This window comes from Phyllostomus hastatus, unplaced genomic scaffold, assembly GCF_019186645.2.
Source record: "Phyllostomus hastatus isolate PE091 unplaced genomic scaffold, TTU_PhHast_1.1 phas_scaffold_387, whole genome shotgun sequence".
Lineage (NCBI taxonomy): Eukaryota > Metazoa > Chordata > Mammalia > Chiroptera > Phyllostomidae > Phyllostomus > Phyllostomus hastatus.
This window is the reverse complement of record NW_025334027.1, coordinates 496,931-515,599: the sequence shown is the minus strand read 5'-3', so window position 1 is coordinate 515,599 and position 18,669 is coordinate 496,931. Positions and strand designations below refer to the sequence as shown.

Below are 18,669 nucleotides of genomic sequence, written 5' to 3'. Positions count from 1 at the left end.
GACTGGGCTGCACCACCAAGTCTCGGTCTCAGCAGGCACCACCGAGAATGAGGGGCCCCGCAGGGCCCGGCTGCAAGTGGCTGGCACTCTCCCACCCCCTCCGCCCAGTCTCTAACCAGATGGCCCAAAGTCCTTGCTCCTCAGAGTGACTGCTGCTGCCCTGTGTCCCCACGCTGTCCGGAGGCACCCTAGGGCCGGGCCCCTCCCCAGCAGCGTGCACACTGCCCTCCTGGAGGCCTGCGAGGCTCCCGGGCCCTTCGCTGCACCTGCTGCTTTGCCCAGCCCCCCTGCTCACCCCCAGCCCCGTCCCAGAGGCACTGATCCTGGGTTTCCATGTTCACGCAACAACCACCACAAATGCCAAGGAGTCTCAGTAACTTTAATGGAAGTGTCAGCAGTCCTTTCCCCACAGTGGTAGATAGATGGCTGAGCTCAAAAGCAGAAATGCAGCTGCTGAGGGAGCAGCCACCCCCAGTGGAAGGCCGGCTGCCCTTGCACAGGGAGCCGAGCTCACGGCTCCAGACCCAGGGCCTCGGGCTGGGAGGCATCGCTTCTCGCTGTAGCGTCCGGCAGCCAAACCTCATGGAGGGCTGCCTCTGGGCCCCAGGCCTCCCCGGCTCCACACGGGCTCAGCCGACCCACAAGCCTGCATTTAATGGGACGAAGGGGCAGCCGAGGATCCCAATTAACCACTGCCACTGTGGCCAAGCAAAGGAAGGCTTTTACAGCTAGAGGAGAGTGGTCATTCCATCCTTAAACGGCACATGTTCTATATAAATAAAATAAAAAGGGGAGGAGGTGGGAGAGGGGATGGAAATTGGCACAGACACTGATATATTGCTTTCCAGTTTCAATGCGACAGATGCGAACCATGACACACCAGGGGAAGGAGAAACGAGGGCTGGGTTCAGCTTTTCTAAGCGCGTGTGTTCCCCTCGCAGGGCAGGAGCTTTGCCGAGACGGGTGCAAACGGGAGGCCGGGCGGAGGAACCCCAGGGAACCCACTGAGTCCAGAAGCGTGTGGAGGCTAGAGGCCCCACTCCCTGCCCTTATCCCCCAGCTTTAAAATGGTGGGTCTGCTCTCTTTAAAAGAAAAAAGTACACCTAAATAAATACAGTATGCAGGAGTAAGACCTTCAGGTGACCTTGCTTTCTGCCCCTGACCGGGCAGGTCCCCAGGCAGAAGAGAGCGCTACCCGTCGACACACTGGGTAAGCCCTCCGCCCTCCCCCGCAGGGACACGGGAAGGATCCTGGGACAGAGCCACCGGTCACCGGTGCTGACCAAACACCTTTTCCTGAGTCATACCATGGCTTCCCTCCTCCAGCTCGTGACAGCCTTTCTTCCCGCGAGACCAGCGTGGAAACTCAGGCTGTCACAGTTTCTTTTCTGTTCTCCTCGCCCCAACCTCTCTTTTTAAAAAAAAAGTTCATAGACTTGTCTCTTCAAAATCCTTAGTGGCTTCCCCAGGTCTCTTTCCTCTGAGTCAGGTGGTCAGGAGGGTTCGTGGGAATGTCAGTCAGGTGCGCGGGGAGCGAGGAGGGTGGGCAGGCCTGCCCTGGGTGGGGAGCCGCCACCCTCAGCCAGGCCTGTGGAGCGGCCCCCACTCCCCGCCCCCCACTCCCCGTGCTCGGGGGACTTTGGAAACGGCTCCTGGTGAAAACGGAGCTGGCGCTTGGAGGAAGACAAAATGCTGCTGGGACAGGCACGCCCGCAGAGTACATTCTATTATCTCATTAGGTATCTGAATCTGTTAGGAAAAAAATTAGAAACTATGTATAAAACTTAAAAATATTCAAGTATCAAAAGGCTATTCGGATCAAAGTTTAAAACAAGCTGTCAGCAAGATGCCGCCAAGAGGAAACTTTTACAAAAATTTACTGTTTGTTCGGGAGAGAGCGAGGAACTGAAGCAATCTATAAAGGGGGACAGGAGGGGAAGGGGGAGTGGGGACGGAGGGGGCGACAGGCAGGAGTAAGCTAGAGACCAAGGCCGTTTCAAGCTGACAAGGAGAGCATGTGCCCAGCCAGGGGGCTGGGACGGTGGGTAGGGTCACTCTCCCCGGAGGGCAAGCCATAAAGTGCGCAGCCTGGGCCTCCCGCCCCCTGGCGCCTGGTCCTGGACTTCACACGGGGAGCTGCCTTCCGAGGGGCCCCGATCAGCAAAAACAATGCCACAGGACAGAAAAGGAAGGAGACCCATTTCTGCACAGAGGTCCTTCTGGAAGGTAAGAGAAGACAGGAGGTGAAAGGGGTCAAACGCTACCGTGTTGACCTAGCTTTTCAAACCCTGTTACACACAGGAGTTGAATCTGTAAGTCGGGAAAGTCTGAGTGCCCCCACCCGCACAGGGGCAGGGCTGTGGCCTCCAGGGTATGAAGCAGCAGCAGTGTTTATTCAAGACACGACGGGGAGGGGATCTGGTCCCGCTCCCTGCTCCCTGGAAAGGGTGCATCTTGACAAGTGATCCAGTAGAAATCTTTTAAATTCTGGTAAGTTCATAAAAACCACTCCCTTCGCCTGGTCCTTGGCCAGGCCTGCACTCCGAGTCGTGTGGGCTTGGGGCGCCCTCTGGTGGCAGTATGGAAATCAGAATCTGAGGCCAGCTGGGAGCTCTCACTGGCCCACAGCCCCCCGGGGGCCCAGAATTGCCCAAGCCACCTGGCCTTTTGCCTTGGGTAGCTAGCTGTCTCTTGGCAGGCGGACTGGTTCTTGGGGGCAACCCAACTGCCCCTCAAGAAGATTCAGTTCCTGCTCTGTGGACGGCCTGTTTCGACAGGAGTTTTCCAGGCTGTTCTTCCGGCCTCTTGGAGATAGAACTGGGCCTCTATACTTCAGTGGAGAACAGGATGCTCTGTCTCTTGCTGTCCGGGGCGGGGATGGCCTCCAGCTGCAGAAAGTACAGCAGCACCTGGACCTGCCGGAGCAGAGCGAGGGGACAAAAGTGGCTCAGAAGGGTGCCCACAGCTGCAGGTGGGAGGTCCTCTTGGCTAAAGCCCAGGGCCTGCTAACTAAGGCTGTAGGGCCAGCTCAGGGTGCTGAGGGCTCCCTCTGGTGACAGGAGCCCCTCACAGTAAGAGATCTGGGCGCCCCTGAAGGACCACCCTGAGAAGCCCAGGAAGGTACAAAGGCAAGTCCCCTCTTTCTGAACTGTGGTCACCTCCCCTGTACAATTTGAGTGGCAACTGGCAGCACCCAGGGTGGGGCAGGCAGAAGCCGCCTCTGTGAGGCTGAGCGCCATCCTCGTACCTGGGACATGACCTCCAGGGACCAGCTGTCGGTCATGGAGATGGGCTGGCCGGGGTTGGCAGGGAGCTTGCTTTCCTTCTCCGAGGGCCGGAGCAGCGTGGGGCCAAAGACTGTGGCAAGGTTGTGTAGGGACATCTTGTTCACTGTCTCCTTTTCCGCCACCCTGAGGAGGGCCGAAGCGGAGGGTGCTGTCAGGAGGAGGGGCCAGGCCACCCAGGAGTCCTCAGGGAAAGTGGTGAGGGGGTACCACCCCTTTCTGCCTTGGGCTGGCTCCATGACACAGCTAACCAGCCTCTGGGTGTGCTCACAGGAGACCCACCCTAGTTCTGGGTCTGAGGGGCCCAGAACGACAGTACTTGAACCCAACAGGTGGCCAGGCCAGCTCTAGGCCATGACCTGGGGGGCGGGGGCGGGGGGGAGTCCAAATGCAATGCTGGCTGTGGCCACAGGACCTCACTCTTAAGGCCGTGGTGCAGAGGGGGAGCGTGGGGGCGGGGGGAAGAAGGCAGCAACGCTCTAGTACCCAGAGGGGGTGAGTAACCCCGGGTGGGGGTGGGAAGAGAAGGTGCCAGGTGCCGAGGGGTCTGACGGGAGCCAGTGGGGCCTCCCTTTGCTGCCCGGGGGTCCTGGAACCCCTGTCCCCTGAGGAAGAGCTGGGGTTACCTTTTCAGGTGGTCCAGAAGGAAGAGGAAGGTCAGCAGGTTGGCTTCCGGGAGTGACAGCAGCAAGTTAAGCATGCAGCTCTCTTTTGCAACAGGGTCTGAAAGAGCTGCAGGTGGGGGCGGCCTGTTATTTTGTGGGGTCACTGGGCCTGGGACAGTCCCCGGATGTCATCATCTGGGCTCACACAGGACTAGCCCCAGGTGGGACCCTGCGACAGGTGCCTACGTGAGGACAGGCCCCTCTGAACACCTTTTCTCTACCTGAAAGAGGTCAAAGGCCCCACAGGAAGCACTGACAGGAGGCACTGGGCATAGTCACCGGCCGACTTGGCCATTCCTGCCTCCTGTTTGGGAGAGCCCCAGGCCAGGGAAGCCGGGCACGGAATGAGGCCCACAGGCCGAGGGGGCTGCCAGGCCGTGGGGACTCCCTTACCACCCTGTGCATGATGGGAGGGTCAGGTCCCCCACGGAACAGCCCCAGAGGCAGAGTGCGGAGGCCGCCGCTGCCCTGTACACTGGCACCCAGGCCTGGAAACTCCCCTCCAGGCTGACCTGGGGCCAGCCCAGGTCTGAAGGGGGTGCACTGACATGCCAGGACCGGGTGTCAGGGGAGCAGGACAGGTGTTCTAGTGAGGAGGATGCCAACCTCGACCCCACACCCAGCCATGTACCCACTCGAGCTATTGGGGGGACAGGGACGGGGGGTGGCTGGGGGACAGAGGCCTCCAGGATCTGCCCGGTTCTGGGCCCCCGGCACACGCGGAGTTCAGGCTGAAACACAGACCACGGCAGAAAGGGCGCAGAGGACGAGAGGGGCGGGAGACGCCCGCTGCACTCACCGATGCCCTCGGCAAAGTTGGGGTAGAACTCGTCGGTGAACAGGGGCTCGGGCAGCTCGCGGAAGTAGAGCTTCAGGGTCCCAGCGATGGCGTTGACGTCCATCTCGCTCATCATCACGGACACGTCCTTGTTATCTGCACGGAGCACAGAAGGGCGACGCGGCTACTCCCAGGCCCGGAAGTGGGCTCCGTTCCCCTGGCCCAGCTGACAGAGTTCCAGGCTCCTGTCCTCGGAGCAGCTCGTCTCACCCCTTCCAGGCTCCCTCCACAGGTCCCGCCCACACCCCCCTGCTGCACACGGGGCAGCCGGCGAAGGAGGACAGACACAGCACCCGAGCTGCGAGCGGGCGGCTCTGCCCTGTAGCAACTGTCCACTGCCAGTGTCTCTGATGACAGGAAGACACTGGATTATTTGTTCCGCTTCGGTGTTTAAGCCAGTGTCTTCCTGTTGGACTCAGGTGGCCACTGGCCCTCAGTGCCATAGGCCACACCCACTCTGGTCACGGGGGCTGGGGTGACACTCGGCCTTTGAGGGCTCCAGGCCAGGGAGGGCAGAGTGTGTAGGTACCAGGTCCCAGCTCTGCCAACCTTCCATCCACCCTGAGGGCTTTCTGGGGTTTTGGTGTCTTTGGCAATTGGGGCTGTTCTGCCAACTTTTTGGCACGCAAAGGCGAGGGAGACAGACATGCCCCAGCTTTGGCTGGACCCGCTCGCCTCAGAGCCCTCTGCACTGGCCAGCCCGCACTGGCCCGTGGGCTTCGGCTGGCGCCTCTTTGCCACCTCAGGGCGAGCAGGCTGGGCCCCAGTAAGAAGGCCCATGGGGAGGCCCCCGCTCCATCTCAGCAAGAGCCACACGTGGTTAAAGGGGCAAGAACTGGCTTCTGCAGAACCATCTCCCATGAATGTGTTTTCTTCTCATTTTCAGTGAAGAGACAGTGCAGGGCATGATGCAATCAGCATGGGCCACGGAGGGCACCCTGACACTTAGCAGGGCCTCCAGGCCCACCTCTCCCTCCCACGCTGCCCGCAGCCGACACTCACTGACGTCAAAGGCCGCCTTCAGCGCCTGGATGTCCGTGGCCACGCCGGACACACGGTAGATGCCCACTTCCTCCATGCCCCGGCGCTCGATCTCCTCCACACACTGGCGCACGATGTAGGGCACCTTGGACCTCTCCCTCCTGCGGGGAAGGGAAACACTGTTAGTGTCCAGCAGCCTGGTTCGCGCCCCAGTGGAGCACGGCCGTTACCCATCTGGACACCTGGAGCCGGGTGAGGACAGCGCCGGGTTGGAGCTGCACACAGAGCCCTGGCCACTCTGTGAGCTCGTGACTGTCACTGCTTACACCCTATCGGGGCCTCTGCGTGCGCTCCAGGGAGCCAGACGACCTGGGAGCGCACACGATCTTGGGGGAAGGTCGGGGGGCCTTTCTAAGGGAACCAGACCACGGGAAGTCCAGTTACAAGATCCCAGGCTGCGGGTTAATGGGCAGCTGCAAGCGACCTGGAAAGCAGTCTGGTCTCTGAGCCGGAAAGGTGGGACCAGCTTGCTGTGCAAGAGGCAAATCCCTCCCTCTCCAGACCTCGGCGACAGGAGAACCCTGCACACAGCAGGCACCCAGCCGACGCCTGCCTCGTGAAGGACTCCACAGGGCCACCTAACATCGGTGCTCAGAAACCTGTCATTTTAACCGCTGTTCTCTTCCCAGTCCTAAACGGACAGTTCCAGGACCTCCACGAAGGACCGTGGAGGGAGAACACTTCCGGAGTAGGAGATGGTGCTGTCTGGAGGGCTGGCTTTAGTCCCGTGTAGCAGCTGGACTCAGGAGCCCGGGAGAGCTCTTCCCGGAGCCACCCTCCTTAGCGGGGCTTCCTTGCTGACCGAGGCCTCTCTGCTCACGCCCAGAGCCTTACAGAGGTGCTGTGAGGATGGCTGGGGAGCAGCCTGGGGCAGGGAGCAGCGTTTTGACACAACCAGGTGTCTGGGAAACACCTGACGTGGGCCCCGGCCAGGACAGCCAGCAAGGTCAGGGCGCAGCCGGGTCCCCTCCTGGGCAGTGAGCGAGCTCTGGGAGGAAGCAGCCTGGGTCCCTGAGAACCCAGCACCAACAGGCTCTGCTCCGGTCGGCAGGAACGATGGGGCAGGGGTCGCCACCATTCACCAGGAACCCAGCTCATGACAAACGCCAAGCGTGGGAAGAAAACCCTGCCCTTGCTCAGTTCCGGGAGTCAGGCAGAGGCTGGCCCACCAGCACAGGAAGGGGACACAGATGCTCCTGAGCTTATGGGTAAAGTTCTGCAGTAAACATGGGGGGCAGCTAAGCACGCAGTGTCCCTGCGGGCCTGGGGGGCTCCCTCGTGCAGTGACCACGCTGTGCACAGAGGGGAGACCCACGTCTGCTCTCCCCTCTAGAAACATCTCGGGGGGAGGACGACAAGAGACCCGAGAGGCCAAGCCCCTGACGCTCACTTGGTGACCACAGCAATCTTGACCCCGAAGACCCCCGTCTGCTTCCGGGAAGGCATTCTCTTCAAGCTGAACTCCCTGCTGGTGAACTTGACTGAAAGTTTCACTTCAACCTGTGGGAGGAGACGGGGAACGGCCCTGTCACCCTTCTGGTCGTCACAGCCCCAGTTCCCGGGGCAAATCTCTCCACCACGGGGGCGTTGCCGGGAGGGTGAGGGTGGTTCACGGACCTGCTTCTGCAGAACCTCCCCCCACAGTCCCCACTGCATTGCTTTTCTAAAAAACTGAGATACAATCGCCATGTAACCTCAGTTCCAGGTGTACAACGCAGCAACTAGGTATCCGTACAATTGTGAAGTGGCCACTGTAGTAAGTCTGGTTAACACCCACCACCTCACACAGCTGCACGTTTTTTTCTGCGGATCCAAACTTCAAGATCTACTCCCTCAGCAACCTCCACGTGCACCACCCGGCACCCGTGGCTGCAGCCACCTCGCTGCCCAAGACCTCCCAGGACTTGTTTATCTGGTAGCTGGACGCTCGCACCTTTTGACCCCCTTCGCCCCTTCCACAGCCCCCACTCCTTGCCACAAGTAATCACCAAGCCGTTCTCTGTACCTTTCATCATCATAAAAAAATAACCAGAGAGAAAGTCCAGGGAATAACGTAACGAAAAGCCATGACTCGTCCGTTTTTCACAGGGCGCCGAGGACTCCTCAGGCGCCCCAGCTTCCACGCGTGGGCCCTAGGGCTGAGGCCCCGGTGGTCCTGGTGGTGCCACCGGGTCAGTGTCGGGGAGGGACACTCAGTACCCGGCCGGGGACCACACCCCGAGCACTACCCAGATTCCCTCTGGAGCCTCAATCCTGAGCCCCAGGGCCTCCCCAACCCCGTCCAGCCACGCTCCTTTCCCAGCACACACCTTCCGGGGCTGGCGGTGCCAACGGAACCCCGTGGTACCTACCCCGTTCATGGCGATGACAGTCCGCTGCCAGTCTCTCTCCTGCAGGGCCTGGGGGTCCAGCTGAAAGAAAGGAGCTATGGTTAACAGAGGCCCCACCGGGCAGCAGCCCAAGCTTGCGACTCCTCTGCGCCTAAGTCGGACCCAGAGCTGGACCTCGGCCAGCACCCCTATTCAGAGGCCAAGTGGAGCCCACAGAGGGGAGAGGACCTGCTGGGAACCTTAGAGCCCTTCAGCTCCCAGACCTCGGCTGTCCGGGGCCCGGGCTCACCCTGTGCCTGAGGCGGTGGTGACAGCTGCCCCTCTGTCCTGCCCAGGTGGGAGCTGAGGTCTGTGCTGGCAGTCCGGGAACTGGGGCCACCCTGCTCCCCTCACCAGCTGTCACGGGTGCCAACTACAGCTGCACTGGAGCTGGATAGTTGCTTTAAGTGACATTTCAGGAGCAACTTCCTGGGGGCAAAGCCATCTGAAGGTTCCGCCCCTATTCCTCCCACAGCACTGGCTGCAGTCTGGCTGGCCACAGGACCACGTGTAGCAGAAGCCTCCAGTCCAGGCCAGTCCTGAAGTTTGGAGAGCCTGGCCCAGAGGAGCCAGAGCCCAGCTCCAAATATCAAAGCCAGTGAGGGGGTTTCCGGCGGCCCCTCTAAGCATGCGCTCCCCAGAGTGCTGTCTGAGCCCTGGCCTGTGCTGGGCTAAGACACCTGGCCAGCACGGTCAGGTCATGTGACCCTGCCCACGACGGCCCCATCTCCCTTGTTCCGGGGCTCAAGCACATGCTCCCTGCCAGCCGGCTGGGCTGGATGGATAGACACCTGGGGAGATCTTGCTAAAACGATGCCTCCCTGGGTTTCACCCACAGCTCAGGGTGGGCTCTGGGGTTCGAGTAACGAGAAACTTCCGCAGCAGACTGTGGTGTGAAGCCAGGCCAGGGACCCACTGTCTGATACCATGTAACCTGCCACTCCTCACACAGGGCCTAGGGTGTCATCCTTGCTTTGGGCGATGGGTCACTGCTGCTGCAAGGCAAGCACTTGAGAGCAGGGACCATGCCTTGTGACTTCTGTACATATGAGTACACATGAGTACACACACACACACACACACACACACCAGTACTGAGCCAGTGCCAGATCTGGGGGTGCGCTGCTCAGGACAGGCACCACACATTTATCTACCACAAGGAACCCAAGAGGTCACAGCCCTCGGGGCCTCGGGCAGGTGAGGTGGCAGGAAAACAAGCTGGGCCTGCCCAGTGCACTGGCTCTGCACAAGGCTCATTGCAGGTACTCCTGGGGGCTGAGCCTCTCACCTCCTCCCTCTGTAAGTCCCACTGGTTAACTCTGCTAAGGATCCGAGTGCACAGACAGGATGACCCAGACAAACCAAGGGTGGCAGAGCAACTCCTGGGGCTGCGTGGGCACAGGTTCTCATCTGGCCTCTGCTCCACCCGGTCCCTGGGGGCCACGCTCCCAGGCAACAGGGACACCACCCTGAGGGGCAGGGTCTGTGAGCAGGGACCAGGCCGTCACAAACCACTCAGAAAGGGAAACCTCCCCAGGTCACTTCCATGCTCTGGGGCCAGCAGAGCCCTCGGCTCTTGACTGCCTGGGAGGGGCAGGACGGATGAGGGGAGTGCACCGAGGCGCCATCACCCCCACCCGTGTCCTGGCCCCGGGGAGCAGGCAGGGACCACTCCCTCTGCTCCTAAGGAAGGGGAGAGCTCAACACCACCACGGGGAACCTTTAAACAGGGAAACAGGCAGTTCGGCGGGAGAAACCCTTCCCTTTCCCTCCAGAGACGGGTCATCACGGGGCCCCTTTCCCCTCAAGAACCGAGAACTGGCAAACACAGCAGACAAGCAAAGGGACCTTGCCCTGACACGGCCCCCGCCCCCGGGGGAGACCCGAGCCGCCCTGGCCCACCTTGCCCCTGCACAGGAGGTTCCGGATGTGGGTCCACAGGGCGGTGCCTCGCGCACACAGGCGCTTGTCAGCAGGCGCTGAGCGGCTCCAGTGGAAGTACCGCAGAAGGCCCTGCACCGCGGCAGGGGTGGGCAGCGCCTCTCGCATCCTGGGTCCCGCTGGTCTGCACGGCCAGCACAGCTGGGCAGGAGGAGCATGGGGAGCCCCGGGCCTCCGCAGCCTTTTGACGGGGCTCTGTGGGAAACCCCACCCCCACGGCCCGGCTTGCCAAAGCCACACTTCCTATTACCCGCGTTTCCTACTTTGTTGTCTCTGAGTGGAAAAACACAGCCCTGCCAGCGGCCTGTTTATTGGTTACGGGAACTCTGTCGTGTCACAGTTTTCTCCAGAGCCCAAAAAAGCCATGCTTCTTTCTCAAGTGGCTGGTTTCCTGTGGGTGCTTCTGGAAACACTGAGTGACGTGGCTGCCTGGCCAGTGCACTTTGTGGCAGGAGGTACTCTGGGGACCAAGCCCCCAGGGCCTGTGACACCCTAGCTGGTAACCCCAGTAACAATGTGTTGTCTTGGATGGACTCAGGGTGGAGGACACCCATACCCCTCCCCGGTTAGCTGGCCCCGGGATGAGGGGATTCGGCGCACTGTCCACCCCCAGCACTGAGGTCCAGATCCCCCACCCCCGGGCCCCAGGGGCTGCAGCACGAGCTGGCCTCGAGTGAGACCTAGGCCATGGCACTGCAGGAGCCTCCTCACAGGGCCCCATCCCTCTCGGTGGCCCTGGACGGCGGCCCCAGCGGGAAAGGCCAACCCCAGGCTGACTGGGTCCCACAGAACAGAGCGTGCGAGGCAGAGCGGAAGCAGCAGGAAGAATAACATGACGAAGATGCGGAGGCTGCCTGGTCCAGCCCTAAGCAGCACACGGGGACGGCAACCTCTCGAGAGTGGCTATTTAAAGCACCAGAGAAGTAAACAAGAGGGGGTTTGGGAAACACAGATGACCAAGAAGTGAGGTCGAGGAAACGGACGTCTCGGGGAAAATGTGAGAGTGCTTTGAATGCCCCTCTGGGTCTCAAGGTCACAGTGATGACCAGGGCACGGGGACTGGTGGTGGGCTGTGTCCGCTCACCCCAGGTTCTCAGAAGCATGGTCCGGATCCCGCTTGTGTCCCCAGGGTTGGGCAAGGTGGGGGTCTCAGAGGCACAAGTGGGTGGTGGGCCAGCTGGCTCAGTGGGTCGGACACCGTCCCGCAAAGCAAGACACTGCCGGTTCGGTTCTCAGTCAGGGTGCCTACCAAAGGCAGCCAATCGATGTTTCTCTCTCACATCGATGTTTTTCAGCCTCTCTTTCTCTCTCCCTCCCCCTCTCTCTGAAAATAAATAAACAATCTTAAAAAAAGTTGGATGCATCATTGGTATGCCAGGTAAAGGAGGGAAGACAGAAGGCCCAACTGGACCGAGACGGAGCCAGGGGCGTCCAGGTCACCAGTGCCACCCTCTCCATGGTGGCAAGGGTGTGCTTCTTCAGGACAACCCTGGGGACTCTGAACAGGAGTTTGCTCACGTGGTTTTACACATTCGTAACTTTTACAGCCTAAAATGTTCCTCAAATGCTTGTTAAAAACAATCATTATCCACTTTATGCCCCTGGTGCAAGAGGCCCCAGCCTCCTCCACGTCAGTGCTGAAGAGGGGGCATCAGTTTCTTTCCCGGGACACGGGCCACACCTCATACATCTGAGCCCCCCTCCAAAGCAGCCAGGAAGGCACCCCTCTTCCCAGGCCCAGAGGGGGCCCCAGCATGGTGAATGGCCATGTGGACAGGACGTACATGACCCTATCACGTCCTTTGTGACAGCAGGTGGGACTCTCAGTGCCTTTACCAGTTCTCCCCTCGCCCCATCTCCTTCCTGCCTAATGTGTCTCCACAGCCCTGGGAACAGGGCTTCTGTCTGCTTTACTCACTGCAGTGTCTCCGTGCCCAGACGCATACATGCAGGATATAAAATGCGAACACAGTTAACGTATATACAGTATGATGCATATTTGCATAGAGTAAGTGAGCAGTTCCTACAGGCGGCGGGGAGGAGGGTGCTGAGAACCAGGCGCCTGCCCTCTCTGTCTTGTAGGTGAGGCTCCGAGGGGTGGCCGAGGGACGGGAGGCAGAGTCGCAGGCTTTTCCACCGCCTGTACCGAGCAGGGACGACCGAGTGCTCTGGTGGCCGGGGCTGCCATGGACGGGGCGACTCACCAAGCCTGGGCTCCATGTCCACCCCCACTCCTCTTTCTTTTTTAAAGGTTTTATTTATTTATTTTTAGAGAGAGGGGAAGGGAGGGACACAGAGAGGGAGAGAGACATCAATGTGCGGTTGCCTCTCACGTGTGCCTCACTGGGGACCTAGCCCGCAACCCAGGCACGTGTCCGGACTCGGAATCAAACCAGCGACCCTTTGGTTCACAGGCCAGTGCTGAATCCACTAAGGCACACCAGCCAAGGGCCATCCCTGCACCTTTAACTTCTTAAAAGAAAAAGATGGTAAAATAGACATAACATCAAATTTACCATGTTAGCCATTTTAAGGGCATAATTCGGTGGCACTCATGCACATCCACAATGCTGTGCGACCATCACCACCATCTCTCCCCAGAACTCTCTCCAACAGTGAGCCCACTGTGTGAGCCCACTGAGCCATCACTCCCTGTCCCGCCCCCCGCCCACCCCTGCCCGCCCCTGGCCCCCTGTCTGTCCCTGGGAGTTTGCCTCCTCTGGGAACCCGGGGTCGGTGGAACCACACACTGCTCATCGCTTTGTGTCTTTAATCACTTAATGAAAATGCTCTTGAGGCTATCCACATTGTAGCAGGTATCAGAATTGTCTTTCCTTTCGAGGGCTGTGTAACATTCCACCGTACAGCTGTGCTGCATTTTGTTTACCTGTGCACCAGCTGACGGACACCTGGGGTCTTCCCGCTCTGGGGCCGCTGTGGCCCGCACTGCTGTGAACAGCCGTGTGTGTCTCGGTGGCATCTCCACATCCACACAGCGCTTCAGTGGGCTCTCGGGTCACAAGTGCCATGGGGCTGGCAGTCAGATGGGGTCGCTGCCCGTGAGCAGGCAGACCTCAGAACTCGGTGAGGACAGCTGGCGTGTGGGTGCCAGGGGCCCCAGAAGGGGCTCCGTGGGAGCTGCCGGCCCACACCCAGCCAGGTTTCTATGTATAAGGCAGGCAGCCCAAGCTGGCAGAGGAGGTTGAAAACTGCCTTCAGCCTGAGTACCAGCTTCGAACAAAGCAGGGGTCAAACCAGAGACCCCAGGCCCCAATCTCACCGGAGATTTCTATAAAATATTTTTAAAAAAATCAACGAAACCCTGGCTGGGTAGCTTGGTTGGTTAGAGTGTTGTCCCAATACACCAAGGTTTCGGGTTCCATCCCTGGTCAGGGCACGCACAAGAATCAGCCAGCAAACGCATAAATAAGTGGAACAATAACTCGGTGTTTTTCTCTCTCAAATCAATAAATTAAAAGCACAGTAATTAAAAAAGAATCAACCCTGATGCCCATAATGGAAAGTGAGTGGTGAGCCCAGAGAGAAACTCGAAGGAGCAGGAGAAACGGGGAAGACAGAACTCTAGGACCTCGTCAATCACCCTCCGAGTAGGAGAAAGGGGCCAAGTGTGCGCAGCGACCGGAGCACTCAGAGAAGGGAAGGGGAGGGCCGAGGGAAGGCTCCAGCCGCCCCGGGTGTCGCCAGCCCTGGAGATCCCTCCGGGTGCCAGTCTGCCCGGGCTCTCCCCAAATAACTGCACCGCCCGGCCGCCCGGCCACCCAGCCCCCCGGGCTGGCCCCTCTCCGGCTCTCCGGCGCCTCGGCAGCAGCCTCCCTCCCCACACCTCTCGGCTGGGGCTGCTCGGCATGCGGGCAGGCGCCTTCTCATTCTTGGGGTCCCTGGCACCCCGCTGATCATGAGGGTAACACAGTGGCCTCCTGGTGTCTGAGGATGGACTGGGGTGGCCTTGCTTGTTCAGAAGGCTCAAGGGGCTCAGCACTGGCCGGGAGAGGGCCCTTGTCAGCCCCTCTGCACCCGTCCACAGCCAAGGGCATGGAGTTGGGAGTCTGTGACTCTTTACTGAACATTCGGCACCCCAGGGCTGTGTCCTTCTGCCTTCCTGGCCCGGGGCCTAATGCTCTGAACCAACCAGCCCACCTCTCTGAGGTTCGGGCAGGGGAGCCCTCCACCCTCCTCTGATGGAGCCTGTATCTTTCCGGCTTGGGGGTTGAGGGGCGACCTGGCAACTCACTCAGAACGGCCACCGGAGGAGCACGAGCTGGAACCCGAGACTCAGGCTGGGGGTTCCTGGACCCTCGGCCCATCCGCACCAGGTAGGGTAGCAAAACCACCCTGACCCAGCACCCCAACCCTGGAGTTTGGGACCCAGCTCTCCAAATCATTACGACACCTCCTGCCCAGACGTGTGAGCAGCTTCACTAGGGACATGATTCCATCCCAGGGACCCTGGAGGGGCCGCTCGGGGCCTGCCCTGCCTCTTCTCACCCTGCACAGCTCCGACTTCTCCCTGGCCCCCCTTGGATACGTGAGGGGTGCAGTGCCTTCCCCACCTCAAAGGAGAAGCTTTCCACTCAACTTATAAGTCCAAGTGCGTATGGGGGACAGGGAGCACCTGGGGGAACACAGGCCATGCTCCCGCCCCGCAGCACTCTGGGAAGATGCCTGAAATCACTGGGAAAAGCCTGGTCTCAGGATGGTGGGGCCCCAGGAGTCACGGATGCCCCCTCAGGCACACCCCACACAAAAGAGCATCCGTGTCCACAGGGCTGGTGGGGAGGGGGGGCCTGCCTGTGGGGGGAGGCGGGTGGCAGGCGCCATCGCTGCTCCTCCTCCTCCTTCCTTCCTCCTTCCTCCTGGGGAATCCAGCTTCACTAATGAGTGTCTGGGAGCCCAGGTCTCCAGCAGCCAAGCCAGCCTCCTACGCATGAGTCACAAACATCCCCTTTCCTGGCTAACATGGCTCCGATGGCTCCGGGGCCAGACTTCCCACTCCGCCCTCCCACTGAGGGGAGGCAGTGAACCCGCCTTCTCTGCTAACAATGACTACAAACAGTAGTGACGGGAGCTCTGACCCCCTGAGGTCCCCACCTCAATTCATAGGTGAGGACACAAGTTTGCACAGGCGGAACGATGACTCGCGCGATGTCACAGGAGGTGGGGCACGGGAGGTGACAGAGTCTGTCCTCGGCCCAAGTCTAGCCAGGCTACTCTGAGCTCTGTTTCCCCACCAGCACTCATCCGTGAGCACATCCTCACGGGCTCGACTTTATCAAGAATCCTGCTCCGTCTGTTGGGCCAGAAGCCCCACCCCTGATATCTGACCACCTTCCAACTGACCCAACTTCTTACCCTACCGTCCCCAGGTGATGTCCGACCCCCCCCCCCCGCCTGCCTTTGATGAGAACCCCATTAGGTCTGTTCAGCCAGAAGTGCCCTCACCCAGAAGCTTTCTCCAACTGCCACCACGGACACCCCCTCACCCTGCTCCTTCGCTGGAAAGCCTCCCTCTGCCCCCTCGCATCCAGAGCCGAGCCCCACCCCCTCCCCTGCAGCAAAACCCCACCTCGGGCGGGTGCCCCAGCACACGTCTCGCTAGTCCCTCGGTCGGGGCGGGATGGGAAGTGACTGTAGACAGGAATAAGGACGCCACTGTGGGGTGACGAGAATATTGTACAAATGGACTGCTGGTGATAAATAAAGTCTATTTTTAGAAAAAAGCCTGTCTTGTTGTTTCAACAAGTAGTTGTTGTTTCCCAATTTTTGTTTTTAGCAGAGCCCACGCCCTCCACCCCTTTGCTGCCGCAAGTCCGGGTCGTGGGGGTCCTCCGAGAAGGGGTGGCGGGACAGCGCCCCCCACCGCACACCGACGGGGAAACCCGGGCTGGGGTCAGGCGGTAGGAGGGCGCACAGAGCAGCCAGAGACTCAGAGAGGTGCCCCTCACTGACCCTTCCCACCCTCACTGCTTTCTCCTTCCCGGGGACGTGCCTGGGGCCCCGACTATCAGAGAGCACGGGCTGTGCGTAAGGGAATGTTCTGTTTACGCCCGGCAGTGTCATGGCACAGGCTTCCCAAAGAGGGCTTGACTTCAGCACAGGAGGAAGGAGAGTATGAGCTCTTTTCTCTCTTCCACTGGGATCTCCACTAACCAGGGACAGTCCTCAGAGGCCCCAGTTTGAACCGGGGTTCAACATCCGCAGGACCCTAGTGGTGAAGATCTCGAATGATTCAAGTCAAAGGTCGTTGGAACCTGAGCTGAAAAAAGGAGCCGGGCACCCAGCCTGTGGGCACCCGTGGCTCACTGTAGCTGGGCGTGGGTGAGGGGTGCCCAGGCTGCAGGCGGATGCAAGGATGGAAAGGAGGGGAGAGGAGAGCAGTAGCCGCTGAGTAGTATGGTAGAGGGTGAAGGCTCCAAGGACCAAGTTGTGACTGTCACTGTCACCTAGTGGGTGTGAAAACGTGTCAGTTCTCTAAAGAGCCCGGCCCCAGGACGCTCACGGAACAGCACAATCTGGAGACTGCCTCAGCGTCCATCAAGAGAACTCTGGGGATTCCACTCGCTGCGTGGGATTCCCTGTAGAGCTGAGATCTAGGTGGAAACGCGGGGCTGGACCTCAAGGGTACGATGGGGAGTCACTGCACACGAGTCGTGAAGTGGGAAGTGTCCGCATCACGCGTGTGAGGCACCTGCCCCCACTGCCCCGTCTGTCAGGGTGGGGGCCACGCCAAGCTCACACGGACAACCCTGGGGGAGGGAGGGACCTGGCTGGTCACAGATCCCCGATCAGGACCCCAGAAGTGGGGTGACTGATAAACCCTGCCTTGCATTTCTGTTGCCCTAAGACCCTCCAAACGGCTCGAGGAAACTTATGGCTGATGGAGAGCCATTCCTTCCTCACCCCAGATCTAAGCCACAGGCAGGTTCCAGGACACCTCGCAAGTGTCTGTGGGCCAGGAGCTGGCACTGGTGGGCCGTCCCCACCTGAGAGAGGGGCCGAGAGCCCTGCCCGCCCAGTGCGGGGCAGGGCTGCTGCACTGCCCCCCACCGCAGACCCAAACCCTAGCACACCCACTGGAGCAGCACCCCAGCCCGGTCCTCACCCCAGGTCCCGTCCGTGGGGCCAGCCAAGGCCAAGAACAGGGCGGTGAGAGGGGCATTTCTGCTTTGGGGCCTGGTCTCAAAGCACAGGGATTCCCAGAGGCCCTGAGCCAGAGGTCCCCAGTGAGCCTCCAAGGCGGGAAAACAGGCAGACTCAGCTCCCAGGGACCGGGTGAGCCAGGGTGGCGTCTGGAGCCACCGCAAAGCGAGGACATGCTGGCCTGACTGATGAGTGTGTGCACCCAGCCAGACGACCAATCACTCAGGGACAAGTCATGTTCTCGTGCCATCACTCCCGCTGCTCAGCATTTCACCACTGACGGACTTTTACTTCTTGCCCCATGGGTGGGAGGTGGGGCTGCTTGGAGAGCCTGGCCCTCCCACCAGCACCTGGCAGGCCCCACCCACTCCCCCTGGAGGCTGCACCCCAGGGTCTGAGGGTACCAGGGAGTGGGGAGCATCAGTGCCCACCTCTAGGGCAGGACCAGGGGGACCTGGTTAGCTGGGTCTGGTGAGTTACCCTGTAAGGAAGAAGAAACCAAGGCCCTCCCGCACAGGAAGCAGTACTGGGCAGGCGAGGCCACAAGAAACACAGCAGTGGTGTAGCTCCGGTCTGCCGAGAAGTGGGAGAGCTGGTAGTGGATCTCCAGGGCCTGGGTAAACTTCTGAAGTTTATAATAATTTTCCCTGAGGGCTGGGGACCCCCCGCTGGTTGTGTAAGGACACTGATTCTTCCCCAACCAGGGGGCCTCTACGCCAGCTCTGCACCCACACCGCAGCCCCTGGAACCAGGGTCAGAAGCCAAACAGAGGCACCAGGCCGGGTGGACTGGCATTTCTGTGCTTTTCCCAGAAGAGCTGGCCTCCTGTCTGCCAACCATGGCCCACGGCATGACCTCGCCATTTGCTGGGGGAACTGAGGCTCAGCTGGAAAGACAAGTTTAACTGACATTCCCTTGGGGGCAGGATGGGGCGTGAGAGACACTCAAGAGACAGACGTGGGCAGAGGAGGGTGGCAGCCTCACCTGGATCTGGCCCTTTCCCATGATCCTGTCCGTGCTTTCGCCGTCCTCCTTAGTGATCTTGGTTTTGTTATAGCATTTCTCGTAGCACAGGATCCTCAGGGTCTGGGAGCCTTCCAGCTCGATCTCAAACTCCTGCAGCTCCAAGAAAGCAGGGAAGTCCCCCGTTAGTAGACAGGTCCAGGGGTGAGGCGGTTGGGGCTACAGGCCCAGGGGGCCCTCTACAGGGTGGCCCCTCAGCGAACAGCTTCCTTGCGGCCCCAAGAGGACCCGGGCCTCAAGACTTCCTCACTTCCGTCCTGGGATGCAGACTCTCAGAAGCTACATCTCCATGAGCCTCAGATTGTGACCCTGTCTAGATGTTTCTACGAGCTCCAAGGGACTCTCAACC

At 60.2% G+C, this 18,669-nt stretch overlaps 1 protein-coding gene across 2 annotated transcripts in view; it reads right to left on the bottom strand.

The window, feature by feature from the left end:
• Window positions 1-358: 358 nt before the first annotated feature.
• BCR (BCR activator of RhoGEF and GTPase) overlaps window positions 359-18,669 on the bottom strand; it is a 104,672-nt gene continuing 86,361 nt past the window's right edge. For both annotated transcript variants that reach the window (XM_045819774.1, XM_045819775.1), the window contains 8 exons: window positions 18,282-18,413; window positions 8,181-8,240; window positions 7,220-7,329; window positions 5,791-5,930; window positions 4,750-4,884; window positions 3,912-4,017; window positions 3,249-3,411; window positions 359-2,916 (listed from right to left, as the gene is read on the bottom strand). In XM_045819774.1, coding sequence (XP_045675730.1) covers window positions 2,827-2,916; window positions 3,249-3,411; window positions 3,912-4,017; window positions 4,750-4,884; window positions 5,791-5,930; window positions 7,220-7,329; window positions 8,181-8,240; window positions 18,282-18,413 — 936 coding nt within the window. In that variant the 3' untranslated portion in view covers window positions 359-2,826. The remainder of the gene's footprint in view (window positions 2,917-3,248; window positions 3,412-3,911; window positions 4,018-4,749; window positions 4,885-5,790; window positions 5,931-7,219; window positions 7,330-8,180; window positions 8,241-18,281; window positions 18,414-18,669) is intronic.